At 49.5% G+C, this 22,132-nt stretch overlaps 1 protein-coding gene across 4 annotated transcripts in view; it reads right to left on the bottom strand.

Moving 5' to 3' along the window:
• Window positions 1–22,132, bottom strand: part of PRR14 (proline rich 14) — a 588,115-nt gene that overhangs the window by 266,490 nt on the left and 299,493 nt on the right. For all 4 annotated transcript variants that reach the window (XM_086931668.1, XM_086931667.1, XM_086931670.1 and 1 more), the window contains one exon: window positions 19,570–19,673. In XM_086931668.1, the coding sequence (XP_086787794.1) occupies window positions 19,570–19,673 (104 nt within the window). The remainder of the gene's footprint in view (window positions 1–19,569; window positions 19,674–22,132) is intronic.

The following is a 22,132-nucleotide window of genomic DNA, read 5'->3' as shown; positions in this document are numbered from 1 at the left end:
CCCTTGCCGGCGTCGACCGTCTTTGGCGCTGACGCGCCGGTATCGACCACCTTTACTTTAGCCTTCGGCGTGGCAGACTTCGTCTCGACGCCCTTGACTTGACTTTTCGGCTCGACAGCCACCTTCGGCTTCTTCGGCGCCGAAGCCTCCGAAGTCTTCGATCCGACCAATGCGATGCGCACTTTCGGTTTCGATGCTGGCACCTGCGCAGTATCTGGCGTCGAGACCGTAGGTTTCACTTTCGGTTTCGTTTTGCCAGGGAGTGGCTCGGTAACAATGTCCGTGGCTGGGCCCGAAGGCAGGGCCGTGGAACCCATATCGAGGTCTTGGGTAAGGCCCGAAGGCGATCCCTCGACCTGGGCCTTATAAATCGTCACAGCCCCAGAGTCAGTTTGAGGAAGCTCCTCATCCGAGCTATCCTCCATGGCCCCGAGGGCACCGTCGTCGTCTCCTACCTCGACGACTTCTTCGCTTTCGAACACCTCAGCATCAGCGTCGTAGTCTTCTTCGACGTCCGACGCGGGGTTTGATTCAGAAACGTCTTGGATAGATTCGTCCTCGACATCCCCAGCATCGAAGATGTCCACAGGTGCCGGAGCAGATTGCTGGGCCTCCAGGCACGCAGCTCGTCTAAGCTTTAGTGTCTTCTTGGATCTGAAGCGTGAACAAGCCATACACTTGTCCTCATCGTGGTCCGGCGACAGACACTTGTTGCACACCGGGTGGACGTCGATGTGTGGGTACTTCGAGTTACAGACCAAACATCTCTTGAATGGACTTCGTTCCATGATGGATGGTCGATAGGTCAGGAGCGTCGACTAGGCCTTCCGCGCCGAGAACACGCGGAAGTACAGAATCCGGCTCGGAGCCGAGCTAGAAGAAGTAAAGCCGAACGCAAGACAATACCGACGTATAGACTAAAGACCTTTTGGTCTCAAGAAAGTTTTTCTATCGATTCCGACAAGAGGGAATTAAAGACATCCGAACCCAATGGCGGAAAAAAACAATCTGAGGATGGAGTCGATCCCCATGCGCACTGTAGTCCAGGGGAGGAGCCACCTATCTCGTGATACTTCGAAGACTCTTCCAGGACAACAATGTGCAATCATCCGGACCCAACACTAGGCGGCGATCGATGCACAGATATGAATTCAGCAGCCCACATGCCTTGAACGTTTTGTTCGTACTAGGCGCTCGGGCCTGGGCCAAAATGTCTTTACATTCTCCTGAAAGATTTAAACCCTGGAACTCTCTGAACTCAGGAGCCACGCTGTCAATCATAGTGACTTCAAGTCCGGATGTAGAACCTGTCCGTGAGCCATTGTCAACAATGACGGTACAGGACGCAGGAGAATTGGCTGATCCTGGGAGAGGAGGAGAAGTTCTGTGTACCAAAACTGCCTGGCCCATGCTGGTGCGATCAGAATCATCCTGCCCGGCTCTACCTTGAGCTTGCGGATCAGTCTCGGAATCAGCGGAATTGGAGGAAAGGCGTAAACAAATGCGCCGGACCAGGCAATCAAAAGCGCATTCCCCAAGGATTCCCGATGGTGAACCCTGCTTGCGAAGGACTGGCATTTGGCGTTCTGGGGAGTTGCAAACAGATCGATGGATGGGGTCCCCCAGCGTGCAAACAGTTCCTTCAGAATGGTCTGGTCCATTTCCCATTCGTGGGTGATAGTCCTTTAGCGACTCAAAGCGTCCGCTGTGACATTGAGTGTTCCCGCCAGATGTTCAGCTGAAAGGGTGATATTGTTTTGGATCACCCAATTCCAAAGCGTCTGGGCTTCCTTCGAGAGGGTGGAAGATCTCGTTCCGCCTTGCTTGTTTATGTAGTGCATGGCTGTGGTGTTGTCTGTACGAACCAGCACTGCACGGTTGCGGAAGGAAGGCTTGTAAGGCCAGACGAATGGTGATAAGTTCCAGTAGATTGATGTGGAACTTGACTTGGACTGGTCTCCAATGGCCACTGACCTTTAGTTCCTGGAGGACCGCTCCTCATCCTTCCATGGAAGCATCTGTCGCCAATACCATTGGAGATGGTGGAAGTTGGAATGGTAAACCCCTGGAAAGATTGTCTTTCAGCAACCACCAGCTGCTTGCCTTCCTCATTTCCGGTGTAATGACAATCCTGTCGTCGAAGGAGCCTGTGACCTGACGCCATTGTTTGTCCAACTGTTCTTGCAGTGGACGCATTCGCAGCCTGCAGTGTGGAACCAATGGTATGCAGGATGATATTGATCCGAGAAGCGATTTGTATTTGCGAACTGACAGAAACTTCGTGTCTGAAGAAGGCGAGCTGAAAGAATCAGCTTGTTTTGGCGTTCTTCCGAAGGAATAGCCAGGCAGCACTCTGTGTCCAGGATAGCACCCAGGAACTTCGCTGTTTTGGAGGGGCGCAAAACTGATTTTTCTCTGTTGAGCCGAAGACCCAGTTGCTCGAACAGCTGTCTGCAGCTCGCGACTGCCCTGGACGCCTCTTGGAAAGAAGGAGCCTTCAGCAGCCAATCGTCCAGATATGGGAAGACTTCTAAAGACTGCTTCCTGAGAAAGGCTGCCACCGGAGCTAGTACCTTTGTAAAGATCCGCGGAGCGGATCGGAGACCAAAAGGCAGTACTTTGAATTGAAAATGGCTCTTGCCTACTGTAAACCGAAGTATTGCCTGTGAGCTGGATGAATGGGTACGTGGAAGTAAGCGTCTTCCAAATCTAGGGTCGCCATGTAGTCCCCTGGATTGAGAAGGCGGAGGATGTCCTGAAGAGTGATCATCCTGAAGGACAACTTGATGAGATAAGCGTTGAGCTGCCGTAGATCTAAGATCGGACGCCACTTGTCCCTCGTCTTCCGAACCAGGAAGAACCTGGAATAGAACCCTTTCCCCTTTTGGGAGAGGGGTACAGGTTCTATTGCCCCCTTGGTGAAGAGTTGGTGGGCCTCGAGATGAAGGAGTTTGAGATGTTTGGGTGTAAAGGCGTCTGGAGCTCTTGTTGGAGGAAGATCTTGGAACTCCAACGTGTGTCCTTCCTTGATGACGTGAAGGACCCACTGGTCTGTTATGACCATCCAGTTGTTGAGGCAATGTGCAATAATGCCCCCCACTGGTGTTAATGAGGGCACAGGAACAGTAGAAAGAGCCACCTGGCCGCTATTGTTTCCTGGTATTGTCTCTCCTTTGTTGCCCTTGTCGTCCTCTCGGCTGTTGGCGAGAGAAAGAACCCCTCAGAGTATTGGGGTTTGTATGTTTGGCTAGGTTGTGAGCCGGAAGAGTAGCGGTGCTGATTGCCGCCTCTATAGGTGGAGAATCCTCTACCTCTTGCTCCTCTGAAGGGTACTTTGCGATATTGTAAAGTTCCTAAGGATTTGGCCGTATCAGTATCTTTCTTTATGCCCTGTAGGGCGTCATCCACGTGTTTGCCAAATAACATCTCTCCATCGTATGGCAGATCTAGAATTTTATTCTGCACCTCCTTTCTGAACCACGTGGCTCTCCACCATCCTTGGCGTCTCAGAACCGCCGAGCCGGCTAGCACTCGAAATGCTGTGGTTGCTATATCCATAGCGCAGTCGATCACCTCCGAAGAGGCTCGCTCTCCCTCCAGCAATATCTTCTTTACCTCTTCCTTAGAGGAATCCTGAAGTTCCTCCACGAACGGAGAGAGGTCGCACCACATCTGGTGATCGCATCGCCCCAGAATCGCCAAAGCATTAGCCGCCCTAACAAAGAGACTGGCCATTGTGGAGAATCTTTTACCCACATTGTCTAAACGCCTGCCCTCTTTATCCGGAGGCGTAGTTGGCGGCGTGGATGGGTTTTTTTATTTGCTCTGTGCGGCCTGGGAAATGACCGAGTCTGGTTTTGGTTGACCTAGTAGACACGCCGGGCTGCCATCTGGTGCCTTATATTTTTTCTCCAGTCTCAGAAGCACCGGGAGGACTGTGGCCGGATTCTGCATAGCCTTCAGGCCATCAGACCAAACATGTTCAATGATGGGGATTGAACGTACGGATTTCCAGAATGGTTCTTTTAAATCGTACAAAAAACATTCGGACTGAACCGTGGTAACTGGGAGACCAAACTTCTTGGAAGCCCGTTCCATCAAGTTGTGAAAACCTCCGACATCTGCTGGAGGAGAGATAGCGTTATCAGGCTCTGTGATGTCCGGATCTCGAGGGTCATCTTGATTCCAATCCACATTCTGGTCTTGGTCAGGGTCCACTTGTTGGTCCACATCTGACGAGGCAGTAAAATCATCTGTATCATGAACAGGCACTACCTCTTGTGGATGTTCTGCAGGCTCAGTTTCACGCCCCCTCGAAGGCAAAGAGTGTCCTGCCACTGGCTGTGATAGCTGAGGAGGTGGTGTAGGAGGGCGCACCTGTTGAACCTCCCGAGGAGTAGGAAATCGCCTTCGGTAGTCCTGCAACATAAGTTGTAGATCCGAGATGAGAGTGGATGGCATCGCCACCATCTCTTGCCGAGATTGACGCGAAGGCTTCTGCAAAGGCATTTGCATGCTAGGCATTTCCTGTTGTCCATAATAATCTTCTGGAACATATTGTTGGTGTTCCATCTCTCCTTCCTCAGAACTGATATCCTGAACTTTAACTTGTAGGTCAGAAGGGCTATAAGCCTGGCCAAAGTCGCCATAAGCGTCCTCATCAGAATCGTCGTCCAACAATAGGTTAGGTGGAAATGTTTGAACCTGTCGCGGAGATGTCATCTCCGGTGTTATTTGCCTCCTATGTGAAAAAACTGTTTTTTCAGTCGTCAACTACATCATCGACGGGGTCGTCGTCGACGGTAATGCCTTTATGGATTGTGTCGTCGACGGAAGTGCAGACTTAGAAACTGAGCTCGTCGTCGAGGAATGTGCCGTCGACTAGGAGAAGTTCATCGTCGACTATGGTTGGAGCCTCGACGGGATCGTCGACGAACTCGTCGTCAGCAGCAAGGTTACAGGAGTCGTCGACACGGTCGTCGTCGACGTCGAAGCGATTCTCGTCGTCGACGTGGAGAAAGTGATTTTCGTCAATGACGAACAGGTATCAGGTGTCTTGAACATAGTCGACGGCGCAGGTGCCGTCGACGAGCCCGTCGACGAGGCTAATTTCACAGACAAGTCCTTTTTTACAGAAATCGTCGGCGTACCTGTGGTTTTAACCGTTGACGAAAGCTGTTTTTTGTCAGAAACGACCTCCTGAGTCGCAGTTGAAGGCTTTTTCACCCCTCTATCCCTGTCAGAGGGTGGTGAAGTGACAGGAGCAACTTTCTTCGCCTTCTTTGAGGGTTGCGACTCCTCAGGCTTTCCCGGCCTCTCCTTTTCACCGTGGTGAGGAGATTTTTGGGAAGCAGGCCAGTCAGACCTATCAGAGGTCCCTGGTAAGGCCTTGAAAAGGGGCTCGTCAGAAGTAGAAGGGGGAGACCTACCCCTCTTCTTCGACTTCTTAGATGACACCATCGACGAGGAGCCCTCACTGTTCCGGATATAGGCAATATATGCAGTCCTCGTGTTTGTCCTCGACAAACAATCTCTTCTTTGAGCAAGTAGCACAGGCTCTGAAAAGTGCTTTCTTCTCCTTGTCAGACATGACGAAAAAGAGATACAAGTTGAAGAAAAAATAGCTTGGAATTGAAGAAAATGAGCAGAGCTCAATGGAGACTCCTTGCACAACGTGCGGTAGAAAATCTGAGGCTCTGAGGTTCTCTCAGGAAGGTTCTAGGGGGTGAGGCTGCTCTGATTGGCTACTGCAAGAATTTGGTCTCTTTTACAAAAAGAGGTGGATAAGCTACAAAATGAGATGAGGCCTAGGCCTATTTTTTCACTTTGTGCTTACTACTAAGGTATTTTCTATTTGCCGAGGCTCCCATTCCGACGACGGGGAATGATACAAAGCATGGGAATCTATGAAAGTTCCAATACTGGGGCAACCACGTCTCCACTGTCCTGGTTTGTTGCCATTGAATACTGGTATGCCATTGTCTGAGGATAGACAGCTACTAAGACTGATTTGAAAGGAAAAAAAACAAGTTAAAAACACAAATCAGCCTTTAGGGCAAAATATTACATTGTAGATGATGTGTTGAGGAAACCAAGTAATAAACTCTGTGGCCCAGAACCTTATTAAGCAACAAGTCTGGTGATTTAAGTCTTAGAATGTAAGCGATATGATGGAAATCTACCCCAGAAAGAGGACTTCCTGAGCCCACCACCAAATGGCAAATGGCAATCACCACAATTTGTACAATTGCAAATGTTCACCAACATAAAGCAAGTTATAGCACATTCCAGTGAAGGGATAAAAGTCCTCTACATGGCTTGGAAAACAATGTTCCACCTTTATTTCTTCCAGTGAACATCTAAATCTGAGTCACTAGGGGGTTCTCTCCTCAACCAAAAAAAAAACAACCTGAGTGATGGTGTCCGACTGTCGGAAGCAGCAGAGTTTATGATACAGATGTGGATGCCTTTTTGACCATCAGCTTTGGGTGGTGAAGGGGAGAGAAGGTCTAGTTGTACTACTTGTATTATGACTTATTTGATTGTATACGTTCCTTCTTTGTATATTGTTATATTGTTGACGCACCTGTCTGACTTTGCACACTGTACCTACACCACCTCAACTATCCCTACTCTTGTACTACTGATGCACCTGTGTGACTATACATCCTGCACTCACCTACCTCAACTATGCCCACCTTTATGCTACCTCCAAAAACATTTTAAGCACGCTTAAACAAGTATATGCTCCTTATTTTTGTACTTTTACATTATTAGCGCAACTGTTTGACTATGCACTTTGTACCGACACTACCTCACCTGGGACCTACCTCTTGTTTTTTGACCTACCTATGTAACTATGCACCTTGTACCCAACTACCTCCACTATTACATACTATTACTCTATCACCCCCGTGTCCTTGTAAAGCGCTCTGATATCTGCAAAGATCTTGTTCGCGCTATATAAACTTTCAAAATAAAATAAATAAAGTAATTGCAGGCTCTCATTTAAGGAAGTTGGATTGTCACCCATGATACGTGGGATGATTCATCATCAATTAGATTCCTAACTGCAAATCTGAATCCACAGTGATGTTTTAATAGAATGACCTGGTAGATGTCACATCAAGAAAAAGAGCTAAAAAGTTGAAGATGGCGATTCACTCTAGGGGTCAAACGAGAAATACATTGTGAAGTCGAAGGTTTGTGTGATGCACTTTATTCTCACCTTCTGATAACAAAATGAAAATTGAGGAGACATGCTCACTGTTGTCTCAATACTGGAAATACTACCAATAAACAGGAATTGATTATTTTACTTTTTTGCTGGAATGTTCCAGGTTGGCAGAAAAATAGGTAGGGGTGGCAATTTATTCCCAGGTGATTTACAACCTGTCCCCGAGAGGGCAATAAGCTTTGTCATGAACTTATGGATGTGCCCACTACTTTGCAAAGTACAACTATTTTGTAACATGAATGGTCTCAATAGTTTCTCTTAACATTAAGGTGCTTAATGTACTTGCTTAACGACTGACAGTCTGGCATTATCTCATGCAGGATTAGTAGTTAGAGAGGCTAGTTCCACCTATAAGGTGGGCTACTAGATGTGGACGCAAAAATTAAAAGCCTGCCACCTTGGTGATGACAGAATTAGGAACTCTCGGACAGGGTTATACCTGCTTCCCACTGGAAGTGGTCATATAGGGGTGTGGTGACCCCAGGGGTATGCAGGCCATTGGCTACTACCCTCCGCTCCCCTAATGCCCGGGGAGCCACTGGACCCGGGAAATCAGATCCTGCCGACCTGAAAAATGACGAAGGATACTGAACAGCCGCAAAAGCAAGCAACCCTGCCAGCCAGACTGCTGTTCCTGACAACTGTGCCACAGACTATTCATCCTGCAGCAGCCTGCGCCTCCAGAAGCCTGACAGGACTTCCAGCTTTCTCACTAGACCCATGGACTTCCTTGGCATAGCACAGCTGCTCCCCTGCATTTTGCAAAGCGGTACAAAAGGGGGTGGTGATGGACAGAGCATCTGAACCAATCAATCAAACACTCACACCTAGTCAACAGATCTGAGTTTAATCCATCTGCAAAAACCACAGTTGATGGACAGAATGCAGAACAATGTCATACATTCACCCCAGTACAGAGATCTGGGCCTAAATCCATCGTTTTTTTGCACTCCACACCATCCCAGTTCAGACATGGCCATATGCAAATCAGTCTGACCCTGTGCCTCATTGGAACAGTCCAGTCCTAACTAACAAGCAATGCCGTCCCTGGACCGGAAACAAGCTTCCGAGGACCGGTTTCTGGCATTCCAGCCGTCTTCAGCACGGCTTGCTTGAATCCAGTGGTGTGGAGTGCATGGGACTCAAGTCTGAGCATACCCATCCCACTCGGGGTGACAAATGCAAAAACCACAGTTGATGGACAGAATGCAGAACAATGTCATACATTCACCCCAGTACAGAGATCTGGGCCTAAAACAATCGTTTATTTGCACTCCACACCACCCCAGTTCAGACATGGCTATTTGCAAATCAGTCTGACCCTGTGCATCATGGGAACAGTCCAGCCCGAACTGCCAAGCCATGCCTTACCTGGACCGGAAACAAGCTTCCTAGGACTGGTTTCTGGTATTACAGCAGTCTTCAGTCAGGCTTGCTTGAATCTAGTAGCAAAGTGAGCAAGGGACTCACGTCTGAGCATACCCTGCCCAACTAGGGCAAACAAAGCGATACAAAAGGGGGTGGTGATGGACGGAGCATCTGAACCAATCAAACACTCGTACCCAGTTAACAGATCTGGGTTTAATCCATCACCGTTCTTTAGCCCACTCTGACACCCCAGTTCAGACATGGCCATATGCCGGGTATGCTTAGACGTGAGTCCCGTGCTCTCCATGCCACTGGAATCAAGCTATCCAAGCTGAAAGCCCGAAACCGGTTCTTGGATGCTGGTTTCCAGTCCAGGGAGGACCTGGCTTGGCAGTTCGAGCTGGACTGTTCCCATGGGGCACAGGGTCAAGATTAATTTGAATATGGCTGGGTTCAAACTGGAATGGCACGGTGAGTAAAAAAACGATGGATTAAGGCCCAGATCTCTGTACTGGGGTGAATGTATGACATTGTTCTGCATTCTGTCCATCACCTTTTGTTTTTGCCCCTGCATTTTGCAGGCAACCCAAAAGAACATGCAAGGACTACCAAAACCTGACACCGGAAAGCACCACTGCACCTGTGCCTCCTAGCCCGAGTTGAAGTGGTCCAATGGTGTCAGCGTGGTCACCAGACCCTCAAGAGAAGAAAGTCCATCTTGGGTTTGCCAACATTAGAATTTCCGACGCCGCTTACCACCTCTTTGTGAAGGCCCCCCTCTAACACTAGTACCTACGGTTGTGAAAACCGGGGACCACGTCTGCACCCAGCCTGTGGAGTAGAGTACCAATGGTGTCCCAACAACACCGAGCATTGTGAGGCCTGAGCCTCCTTGTTGGTTCAGCCAGACTGGTCCCCTAGTCCCAGCATGCAGCCTCTTTGTGACCAGACTGATCCCCATTGACTTATACAGGGTACCGTCACTGTTTAGCATCTCTGCACCTGGCTGCCCCAGTACTGCCCGAGGTGACCTGATGGTGCTGCCTTGGACCCTGCCCCATACTCACCTTAGGTCGAGCAGATTGTTTCTGTAAGTCGTTGTAAAGTACTTGTATGGAGTATATCTCTTTCTACCATAGATAACATTACCGCTCCAGAAATTCAACTATTAAAAACTATAAATATTCATAACTCGAAACGTACTTACCTGATTTTGATGATCTTGGTGCCTAAAGTTATATAAATATAAGTGTTATTTTTATCAAGTTGTGTGAATCTCCTTACTGAGTCGTGCATATCATGTATTGAATGTGTGCTATCAGCTGATTTCTAACACTCCTCTCTGATAAGCGTAAGGCTGCTCGACCACACTAGCCCCAAGAGAGCACCTTGGAACTCTTTGTATGGTATGGTATACCTCTTTTTGGTATACTATATACAGATGTTTTGAGAATGTCCTTTTTCTATGTACGCATAAAAATGACACAAACTCTTTTAACTGACATGGTACCAGGGGGATAAAGTAGTATTGGTAACAAAGAGGACATTATCAACTGAGATCCTTTCTAAACCCAGGTCATGGTCTACTTTGAGGCCCAAATGGATAACTATGAACAGAGAAAGACAATACAGAAAACCGAATCCAAAACACACACTCTGCCACAACCTGCAACCCCACAGTAGGTTGAGTACGCACACACACAAAGCTCTTTGTCCATTTACTGCTGAGAGTTGGCCTGTTTACTTTCTGAAAAACTGAAAACACAGAAGTGAGTCTTTGAAGGTTAGTGTGTCACTGTGGTACTGACAACTAACCACACAGGTTAGAAACAAGAAGACTACACATCACTGTTAGACCTGTCTGCTTCTGGGAAGACTCTAACCACCATGATTTATTTTTGTCCCCCTTAGCCTCCCAGAGTTTCTATTTTTATTTTTACATGTGTCCATCAGGAGTTTTTAATGCTGTCAGGGGGCTAGGTGTTCCTTGGCGATGACGCCATTTTTCCCTCATAACTTGTGAGGCCTAGTCATCCCCCTTGAAAATCTAGGGATCTCCAGAGATCTAAAATGGTGTCCACCAACTGCCATAACGGACACTACTGGAGGACAGGTCCATAGGATAACATTAGGGAACTTTCTGGAATCAACTAGAGACTTCTGCAGGTCTCAGGCCAACCTATATAAGGCCAGTGACCAGCAGCCATTTTGTGCTGACCCCAGAGTAGAGGAGTGAGGCAGTGGTGAGAGGAGGTGGACACACTGAGAGCAGCTAGTTTGTCACTGAGGCTGACCGTTACTTCAGAGGATTGTTCCCCCTTCAGCCTTTGACCAATCCCTCTCTCAAGACAACAACTGCTGAGACAGAAATCGAGCTACTTGAGAAGGAAGACCCTTCTAAGTCTTGCCCCCATTGATCCCTAGTGGAACGCCTGGCTAGGAGACTTAATTTCCCTGGATAAGACTTCCACCTACCAGCGCTGAGTAGGAGAGTGGATTCCAGCCAGGTGTGGATTCTGTGGTGCTCCTGAGGCTTGGTGGAGGAGGCAGGCGGCAGCAGAGCCTGTTGGGACCCTGAAGATAGAGCGTCCCGCTCTGTGCAGCGTTTTTCCCTGGAGTCAAGTGAGGGGAGGAGCAGTGGCCAAAAGTGTGGTGACAGCGCGGCGCCAAGCGGGAACACTGGTCCCTCGCACCCGCGCTGCCTTAATCAGCCTTTGTGAGGCGAAGTGAGCCGGCCCCTGAAGAGACGCTTCCAGCGTCGGGCTCGCGCATGCCCCGTGAGCGGTGAAGGTCCCCGGAAGGAGGGGCAACAAGGTTAGCAGGCCCGGAGCAGTGCGCGTCGCTGAGGAGGCGGAGCCGTCGTGGAGCGCTTCCGCGCATGACCGGAGGATCAGCGCGACTGTCGGCGTGACTGAGGAGGCGCCGGAGGACTTCCTGGAGCGCCGGGTCAGTGACACCGATCCCCCACGCTCGAGCGCTAGCTGAAGGAGCCAGCGCGAGCGAGGGAAAAGAGAACTCAGGGGTGTTGCTCCGTTTTGCCTTCCCGCTCCTGTGTCGAGGTGTGAAGCAGACACGAGCAGGGAAGGGTGAGCGGGGACCCCAATCAATTCACCGTCAGACCCCCCAGCAACGCGCCGGTTCGGCGGAACAGAGGCAAAGACGCCGGCAGGCGCCCAGAGGCAACAGTGACGCGTGGGGACTGGGACATCATCGTCCCCACGCTAAAGTAAGGAGCAGGGGAGAGGGGCCCCTAAAGAGTCTGATAACTGGGAACTGCTTGTGAGAATCCTAAGTTGTGAATAGAGGAAATAATAGTTCATTGTAGAGCCCAGGGCTGATCTGAGCTGGGAGTTAGCCTGTTACACCAGAGTAATTATAGAATTGGTTATAGGGTAGTGATACTAGGGTCTTGAAAATTACTGCTGAAGCAGGCCAATAACCCTGAATAGCAATCTGAAACTGTTAGGAAATGTACATGCCAGTTAGGTGATGTAAGTGTGTAACCCTACATAGTATAAAACTAACAGGTTTCTTCTAATTTCAAAAGAGTGTCACTTCCTCATTACTGAACTCTTATCAAGTGAATGTGTTTTACTGCCCTTTTTCCACAGCAGGAGGAGTGAACAGTAATTTCTCAAAGTAAAAGTGTAATGTTTACTCCTGAAAGAAATTGATGTTGTATCCTGTATGATTTAAAACCAGAGAGCCATATTATTTTTATAAAAGGTAACGGTATTTTTCCAAACAGAGGTGTTGTGTCTTTATTTTAGTGGTTCATCACTGTGTTACTGTGGGTGAGATTTGTAAGTACTTAGCCAACGCCTGGAGTTAGCTGTAGACCACTACTGTGCCAAGCTACCATATGTAGGCTTGGGTAATCTAGGTCCAACATAATTGGTGGCAGCGGTGGGATAGCGGATTTGTACTTACACTCACTTATTAGTAACGCAGTGCCAACCACGAGACCCCACCTGGAGTTTTCTCCCTGCGGCCCTCCTAATTTACATTTTTGGTTTTTCTAAATTGACTTCTGGCGGTGGGTTGGGTTGACCTCAGGTCACTCTGTGGATTTCTCCTGTGTAGCATTTTATACTTCAAATAAGAATGGAGGTAAATGTGGAAGAGCTAGACAATTACACTGTGACCCAATTGAAGGAATGGTGTCAGCAGCAGGGGGTGTTTTTCAAGAAAGGCGCCAGAAAAGTTGAGCTGCTGACCAGTATCCGGGCATGGGTAGAGGCTCATTCCGGGGAGGAGGTAGATCCTGAGGAGAGTGACAAGGACACTGTCCTGGAGACCGCAACACTGTACCAGGCGGGAGGGGAGAACCTTGTAACAGGTCCTAGAACACCTTCTAGAGTGGGCAGTAGTGTGTCAGAGAGGGGCCTGACCGACGCTGAGTTAGAAGACAGGAGGGAGGAGAGGAGGATGAGAATAGAACTAGCCAGGATGGACATGGTGAGGGAGGAAAAGAGGTTGGAGCATGAGCGGACCATCAAAGAGATGGATTTGCAAGCCCTGAATTTACGTACCCCCAAACCAGAGAATGGTGGCAGCGATAACCAAACCAACACCAGAGAACCTAGACCGTACCTACCAAAAGACATTATGGCTTGTTATGTACCCAGTGACGACATCGCTAAATGGCTAGCCGCCTACGAGGTCTCGCTGAGGGCCCATGGAATTCTGGAAGTCCACTGGGGAGGTGGGTTATACAAATACATGCCCCCCACTGGCAGGGATACTTTGTTGGCCCTTGACCAGAGTGAACAGACCTACTATCCGGCTATGAAATCAGCGCTGCTCAAGAAGTTTGGGTTGACCCCTGAGAAATATAGGCAAAAGTTCCGGGGCAGCTACAAGCTGGGCACACAAAACTGGGTAGATTTCTTGGACTACTCCCGGAAGGCCCTGGAGGATTGGGTAAGAGGCAGCGAAGTAGGAGACTATGAGGGACTATATGACCTCATACTCAAGGAACACCTACTCGAGAAGTGTCTTCCCGAACTAAGACAGCATCTGGTGGACAGCAAGCTGACTAGCCCCAGGAAGCTTGCTGAGGAGGCGGACATCTGGGTTAGTACCCGGGTGTCGACTAAGGGGACTGGAGGGAACTCCCAGAAGCAAGGACAGGGCGTCCCCCAGAAGAAAGAGGGAGGGGAAACTAAGAGGGAGTTCTCAAAAGGGCCACAAAATACTTCGCAAGGAAGGGGCAGAGGATTCATCCCCAAGAGTAACCCCCCTCGCAACCCTACCCCTGGCCAAAGCCAGCAGCCAAGGGTTGTTCATTGTTTTGAGTGTGGTGGTGTGGGACACTATAAAGGAGATGTGAGATGCCCAAAAAGACCACCCCCTCCCACTGGAGGAAAAACCCCGGGAATCACTAGTGTAGTGCTCGGGGAGGAGATGCCTTTGGTTAATGGGGGGGAGCGGGCGGGTGTCACCTTAGTGTCCCTGGGAGATAAGGAGATGGTTCCCAAGACCCAGCTGCCCTCCAATACTATTAAGTATGAGCAGTGGGTCACCATCAATGGCCGTAGAGGGGAGGCTCTGAGAGACACAGGAGCCAGCATGACTATGGTAAGGAGTCAGCTGGTGTCTCCAGAGCAGGTCATTCCAGATGTACTCCATCCCGCCGTAATGGCTGACGGCAGATTGGGCCACTACCCTGTGGCTGAGGTTCCCTTTGAGTGGGGAGGGGTTGCAGGTCCACTTCGAGTTGCCGTAAGCCCTGCCGTGCCTGTTGACTGCCTGTTAGGGAATGATATGGAGCACAATGCTTGGAGGAGGGTGGAGTACCAGACTCACTCTGCGATGCTGGGACCCCCTGACTGGACTTGTGTCAGCACAAGGTCAGCGACTGCCCGAAGGGGAAGTTTGCTTACGCTGGAGCCTGGAACAATGGCCCAGCCAGCTGCCAGAGAGGAGAAGGACAAGAGGCCGGAGGACCCTGCCTCGACATCTCCACCTCGTGAGACAGCTGGACCACCTGCGGAGGTGGATCTGGAGTCCACAGGGGAGAATGTTGCTTCCCTGGAGAACCTACCCATCCCTACTGAATGGCATGTGGAGGGAGGTCCTTCCCGGGAAGAGTTCTGCTAAGCTCAGAAAGAGTGTCCTACTCTCGAGGGGCTGCGGCAACAGGCCAACGCCCAGGCAGCGGGAAACATTGAAGGGAGCTACCGGATTTACTGGGAGGATGGACTCCTCTACAGTGAGCCCAAGGCACCTGGCCACGGTTCAGCCAGAGCCTTGGTAGTCCCTCAATGCTTTAGAGCCTTTCTACTGGAATTGGCTCATGAAATACCATTGGCAGGACATCTAGGACAGGACAAGACCTTTGCCCGGCTTGTCCCCCACTTCTACTGGCCTCGAATGAAAGTGGCGTCTGATACATATTGTCGGACGTGTGTGTCCTGCCAAGCTAGTGGGAAAACAGGAGTGAAGCTTAAAGCTCCCCTGGAACCACTACCTGTCGTTAGCACCCCCTTTGAGAGGGTGGGCATCGACATTGTAGGGCCATTGGATCCACCAACTTCAGCTGGTCACCGGTTCATACTGGTCTTGGTGGATCATGCCACACGGTACCCAGAGGCAATACCTCTGAGGACCATCACTGCACCTGTGGTGGCAAGGGCCCTGATGGGGATCTTTACCCGAGTGGGTTTCCCCAAGGAGGTTGTGTCCGACAGGGGGACTAACTTCCTTTCAGCATACATGCGGGCTATGTGGAAGGAGTGCGGAGTTACCTATCGGTTTACCACTCCTTATCACCCACAAACCAATGGTCTTGTGGAAAGGTTTAACAAAACCTTGAAAGGTATGATACGAAGTCTACCTGAGAGCCTGCGGAGGAAATGGGACATCCTCCTACCCTGTCTCTTGTTTTCTTACAGGGAAGTGCCACAAAAGGGAGTGGGCTTCAGCCCCTTTGAACTTTTGTACGGGCACCCTGTACGGGGACCTCTCAGCCTGGTGAAAGACGGATGGGAACGGACTCCCAGAAAGCTTCCCCAGGATGTGGTGAGCTACATGCTGGCCTTCCGGAGCCAAATGGCTAAGTTGTGGAAGCAAGCTTCAGACAACTTGGAGGCCAGCCAAGCAGTAATGAAAGAGTGGTATGACCACAACGCTCACCCAGTGGAACTGGAGCCTGGACAGAAGGTGTGGGTGATGGAACCTGGAGAGCTAAATGCCCTCCAGGACCGTTGGACAGGCCCCTTTGAGGTGTTGGAAAAAAAGGGGAAGTCCACCTACTTGGTGGATCTTAAGGCCCCGAGGCAGCCCCACAGGGTGCTGCATGCCAATCGCCTCAAGCCACATCATGAGAGGCCCGCGGTTGTCTTGATGATGGTAACCGATGGAGCAGAGGAAGAAGAAAGCGAACCTCTCCCTGATCTTCTCTCGTCCCAAGAAAAGGATGGGTCGGTGGAGGGAGTAATTCTCTCGCCATCCCTAACTCCTGAACAGAAGAGTGATTGCCGCCAGATCCTGGAGCAATTTTCTTCTCTGTTCTCCCTTGTCCCAGGTAGGACCCACCTGTGTACCCATGACGTGGACACAGGAGACAGCCCACCTGTGAAGTCTAAAATCTACCGGCTGTCGGACAAGGTGAAGGCTAGCATCAAGAGTGAAGTCGCCAAGATGCTGGAGCTGGGAGTGATTGAACCTTCTGGAAGCCCTTGGTCTAGCCCGGTGGTTCTGGTACCAAAAGCTGCCCCACCAGGCACCACGCCTGAATTGAGATTCTGTGTGGATTACCGAGGCTTGAACTCAGTAACCAAAACTGATGCACATCCTATCCCACGGGCGGATGAGCTTATTGACCGGCTGGGAGCTGCTCAATACTTAAGTACCTTTGACCTAACTTCAGGGTACTGGCAGATTTCCCTTACCGAGGAGGCGAAGGAAAGGTCAGCCTTCTCTACACCTGAGGGACACTACCAATTTCGTGTGATGCCCTTTGGGCTCAAGAATGCCCCTGCCACTTTTCAGCGGCTGGTGAACAGGGTCCTTTCTGGAATGGAAGCTTTTTCTGCTGCATACCTGGACGACATTGCTGTCTTCAGTAGCAGCTGGGAGGACCATTTGCAGCATCTGCAAGCTGTTCTTCATGCCCTGCAACAGGCTGGATTGACAATCAAGGCCAGCAAGTGTCAGATCGGACAGGGGTCGGTGGTGTACCTAGGTCACTTGGTGGGCAGAGGGACGGTGCAGCCCCTCCAGGCAAAGATTGAGGCTATCATCGCCTGGGAGCCCCCCAAGACTCAAACAGAGGTCCGAGCCTTCCTGGGCCTCACTGGATACTACCGTCGCTTCGTGAAGGGGTATGGCACTATCGTGGCCCCCCTCACTGAGCTTACTTCCAAGAAGCAACCCCGACGGGTAGTCTGGACGGAGGCTTGCCAGCGAGCCTTCATGACCTTGAAACAAGCATTGTGTTCCGCTCCCATTCTCAAGGCCCCTGATTTTGCTAGAGAATTCATTGTCCAAACAGATGCGTCAGAACATGGCATTGGGGCAGTGTTATCGCAGCTAAATGATGAGGGCTTGGATCAACCCGTGGTCTTCCTGTCCAGGAGACTACTCCCCAGGGAAAGGAGGTGGAGTACAATTGAGAGAGAAGCCTTTGCGGTGGTCTGGGCTCTGAAGAAGCTGCGACCATACCTGTTTGGTTCGCACTTCCTAGTTCAGACTGACCATCGCCCCCTTCGTTGGCTGATGCAAATGAAGGGGGAGAATCCCAAGTTGCTAAGGTGGTCCATCTCCCTACAGGGAATGGACTTTAGGGTGGAACACCGACCTGGGGCGGACCATGCCAACGCAGACGGTCTATCCAGGTATTTCCGCCTTAGTGATGAGGACTCCCAAGGGGTTGGGTAGTTCTCCCCACTTTCAGCTGGGGGGGACGCGTGTTAGACCTGTCTGCTTCTGGGAAGACTCTAACCACCATGATTTATTTTTGTCCCCCTTAGCCTCCCAGAGTTTCTATTTTTATTTTTACATGTGTCCATCAGGAGTTTTTAATGCTGTCAGGGGGCTAGGTGTTCCTTGGCGATGACGCCATTTTTCCCTCATAACTTGTGAGGCCTAGTCATCCCCCTTGAAAATCTAGGGATCTCCAGAGATCTAAAATGGTGTCCACCAACTGCCATAACGGACACTACTGGAGGACAGGTCCATAGGATAACATTAGGGAACTTTCTGGAATCAACTAGAGACTTCTGCAGGTCTCAGGCCAACCTATATAAGGCCAGTGACCAGCAGCCATTTTGTGCCGACCCCAGAGTAGAGGAGTGAGGCAGTGGTGAGAGGAGGTGGACACACTGAGAGCAGCTAGTTTGTCACTGAGGCTGACAGTTACTTCAGAGGATTGTTCCCCCTTCAGCCTTTGACCGATCCCTCTCTCAAGACAACAACTGCTGAGACAGAAATCGAGCTACTTGAGAAGGAAGACCCTTCTAAGTCTTGCCCCCATTGATCCCTAGTGGAACGCCTGGCTAGGAGACTTAATTTCCCTGGATAAGACTTCCACCTACCAGCGCTGAGTAGGAGAGTGGATTCCAGCCAGGTGTGGATTCTGTGGTGCTCCTGAGGCTTGGTGGAGGAGGCAGGCGGCAGCAGAGCCTGTTGGGACCCTGAAGATAGAGCGTCCCGCTCTGTGCAGCGTTTTTCCCTGGAGTCAAGTGAGGGGAGGAGCAGTGGCCAAAAGTGTGGTGACAGCGCGGCGCCAAGCGGGAACACTGGTCCCTCGCACCCGCGCTGCCTTAATCAGCCTTTGTGAGGCGAAGTGAGCCGGCCCCTGAAGAGACGCTTCCAGCGTCGGGCTCGCGCATGCCCCGTGAGCGGTGAAGGTCCCCGGAAGGAGGGGCAACAAGGTGAGCAGGCCCGGAGCAGTGCGCGTCGCTGAGGAGGCGGAGCCGTCGTGGAGCGCTTCCGCGCATGACCGGAGGATCAGCGCGACTGTCGGCGTGACTGAGGAGGCGCCGGAGGACTTCCTGGAGCGCCGGGTCAGTGACACCGATCCCCCACGCTCGAGCGCTAGCTGAAGGAGCCAGCGCGAGCGAGGGAAAAGAGAACTCAGGCGTGTTGCTCCGTTTTGCCTTCCCGCTCCTGTGTCGAGGTGTGAAGCAGACACGAGCAGGGAAGGGTGAGCGGGGACCCCAATCAATTCACCGTCAGACCCCCCAGCAACGCGCCGGTTCGGCGGAACAGAGGCAAAGACGCCGGCAGGCGCCCAGAGGCAACAGTGACGCGTGGGGACTGGGACATCATCGTCCCCACGCTAAAGTAAGGAGCAGGGGAGAGGGGCCCCTAAAGAGTCTGATAACTGGGAACTGCTTGTGAGAATCCTAAGTTGTGAATAGAGGAAATAATAGTTCATTGTAGAGCCCAGGGCTGATCTGAGCTGGGAGTTAGCCTGTTACACCAGAGTAATTATAGAATTGGTTATAGGGTAGTGATACTAGGGTCTTGAAAATTACTGCTGAAGCAGGCCAATAACCCTGAATAGCAATCTGAAACTGTTAGGAAATGTACATGCCAGTTAGGTGATGTAAGTGTGTAACCCTACATAGTATAAAACTAACAGGTTTCTTCTAATTTCAAAAGAGTGTCACTTCCTCATTACTGAACTCTTATCAAGTGAATGTGTTTTACTGCCCTTTTTCCACAGCAGGAGGAGTGAAAAGTAATTTCTCAAAGTAAAAGTGTAATGTTTACTCCTGAAAGAAATTGATGTTGTATCCTGTATGATTTAAAACCAGAGAGCCATATTATTTTTATAAAAGGCAACGGTATTTTTCCAAACAGAGGTGTTGTGTCTTTATTTTAGTGGTTCATCACTGTGTTACTGTGGGTGAGATTTGTAAGTACTTAGCCAACGCCTGGAGTTAGCTGTAGACCACTACTGTGCCAAGCTACCATATGTAGGCTTGGGTAATCTAGGTCCAACAATCACTTACCATCATAATTAAGGCCAGGCAGAGATGCTTGATGAGAAGTAAAATGCAAGACACCGGAATCCATCGATCCTGTCATGAAATCCTTCATTCTAGTTGTCTGGTCCCTGTTGGCAGATTTAAAATGACAGTGGTAAATTTACAACGGAATAGCCTAAGCTTTTCAGATTGAGATAAAGTGAGTAATTCTATGTAAGAGAGAAGAAGAGAAAGAGCTAGAAAGGTGGGTGGAGTAAGCAGTAAGTGGCCACAGAAGGAATGAACAGCAAAACAAAGAACGAGCTAGAGAAACAGAGTAGTACAGACATTGCAAATAAATTTGACAAAGAAACAATGCGACTAACAGAGGGCTAGAAAAAGAAAATGACAACTTGAAGACAAAGAGGGCCTGATCGTGAAAGAGGGCAACCAGGGGAAAAAAACCAGGAAGAGAGGTAGCAATATATGGGAGGGCACATAATACAGAAGGAGGGGGAAATAATAAATAGGCACATAATACAGAAGGAGGGGGAAACGATAAATAGGCAAGCAATTAATATCTAGGTATGGTCAAGCCTGGAAATTAAAAGAGCTCATGGAAGAACAATGTGCAAATGAGAATTTTGGTGGGGGTTGCAGATACCCAGTATTGTAGGGGAATACAGAAGGGGAAACATTATCGCAGAACACAATAATGAAGAAATCCATTGCGCTGAAGCACAATAATAAAATGTAAAGCACTCCTAATTTTGTTGGCTATTAGTGATATACCTATCTGACCAAGAAACGGCTGGCTGTCAATTGAGGTCAAAGTCCAAGAAGTAGTACAAGAGGTATCATAAGTAACTTCTGCCGGAACCGAAAATCCAGAGACAGCATAAAATTAAGAATAAACCATTAACAATCCCAGAGGATCACATAACCAAAAATAATTCAGTCCAAAGAAAGCCACCAGAATTTTTGGACACAAGTGTCAGCTCTTCATCTTTGCAATGTTCTTGAGGAGTTGAGGAAATAACCCATTTAATCCACGGACCTGTGTCTCCTAGTAATTTTAGCACACAAACCTGATTATTCAGACAGAATAATTTTGTTTTTCTTAGGATTTATTAACCATGTCGGATTTAAAAACTCACAGGCTTTGAGCCCTTGGACTCCTACTGATCGCTACTGTGCGCCAGCCCTTTTAACTACAGTTGGAAGGTGGACTGCAATATTAATCTGAGGGCTCTAGCTTGTATGCAATGGGAAGCCGGTTTCTAAAAGTAACCTGGAGCTTTGACCTAGTAGGCCTTGTTTATTCATCTTCAATCGTCTCCTGTCGTGCCACATTTGTTGCATTGTGACCACGTTAGACCTCTACTTAAATATAAACCTCTGATGATTTTACTACATATTGAGAAGATGAAGAAACGCTATTTAAAAAGAACTAGTGGTTTTAGGTGCATTGATTCTTTGTCATTAGGGCTAGTGGTACTCATCCAGGGATGTATATACAGTGCTAGATTGGATGCAGAGGTTTGAGAGGATGTAGAGTCTAGCTATCAGATTTCACCCAATTGCTGCACATCTGCTCGCTCATTCATATTACACTTCTTTGAAAAGTTTCCTTTACAGGAGTTTTTGTGAATAGTAAGTAGTTTGATTCTACTCAAAGACCAAATGTTAAGCTGGAAGCACCACAATATAGCTGTGATAATGATGATTGAAAAATTCATTGTAGATGCTCACATAGCACCACCAATAGCTTTTCTCTCTACCACTTCCTCTCAGCTCCCCTGTCAGCTTACTAACCTTCATCCCTGGAATCCCGCACACTTCTAGAACGTGAACCTCTGGTACATGCACGCACCCTCAAGCCATTACACATCCCCCTTTGTACAAATAGAAATATAGAAGTAACCAGTCTAGTAAAAACATCTTACTTCTATAACTGTAGAAAAATAACATCAAACAGTTATAACTTTCGCTCAAACAACAGTAAAAAATATTAATAGAATACATCACACAACCACATGCATGTACGAATTTCTAACACATAACAAAATCATTATATCTCACAGTACTCCTCCACAGGCTGGATGTTTTCTTGATGTAATCAAAGATACCACTCTCTGGGGGTACTAGTGAGCCCAGCAGCAAGATGACTGCTCCTTAACATCTCTGCAGGTCAATGAATTAATCAGTCACTGATCCGCTACATCTGAACTCTACTGTCTTCTTCTTGGAGCTGAACAAACACCTCTAGGTGCTGGGACGCTGAACTGAATTGTGCGAAGATCCTGTGCATGCCGTGAGGGCGGTCAGAGACTTGAACTGGGCGGCGGTGTGCAGCGTGGCAGCCCCAGGCCTGTACTGAAACTGCATCCACACACTCCCTTGCTTCGTCGCCTGGGCCGCGGAGGGCCTTTGATGCTGGTTGCTGGCCCGCTGGATGTGCCAGAGTGGGCCCTGTTGAAGCAGGAGTGGTGCGGGAACTGTTCTTCCCCCGCAAAAACTCCCTGGGTGAGTAGAGCTGATGGGAACGGGCAGACAGGCCTGCAGCGTAGGTGCGCAATGGTGCGGCGAGTCTGCCACCGGCGCCTTG

The sequence above is a fragment of the Lissotriton vulgaris genome, chromosome 7 (genome assembly GCF_964263255.1).
Source record: "Lissotriton vulgaris chromosome 7, aLisVul1.2, whole genome shotgun sequence".
Classification (NCBI taxonomy): domain Eukaryota; kingdom Metazoa; phylum Chordata; class Amphibia; order Caudata; family Salamandridae; genus Lissotriton; species Lissotriton vulgaris.
This window is presented reverse-complemented; position numbering and strand designations above follow the sequence as displayed.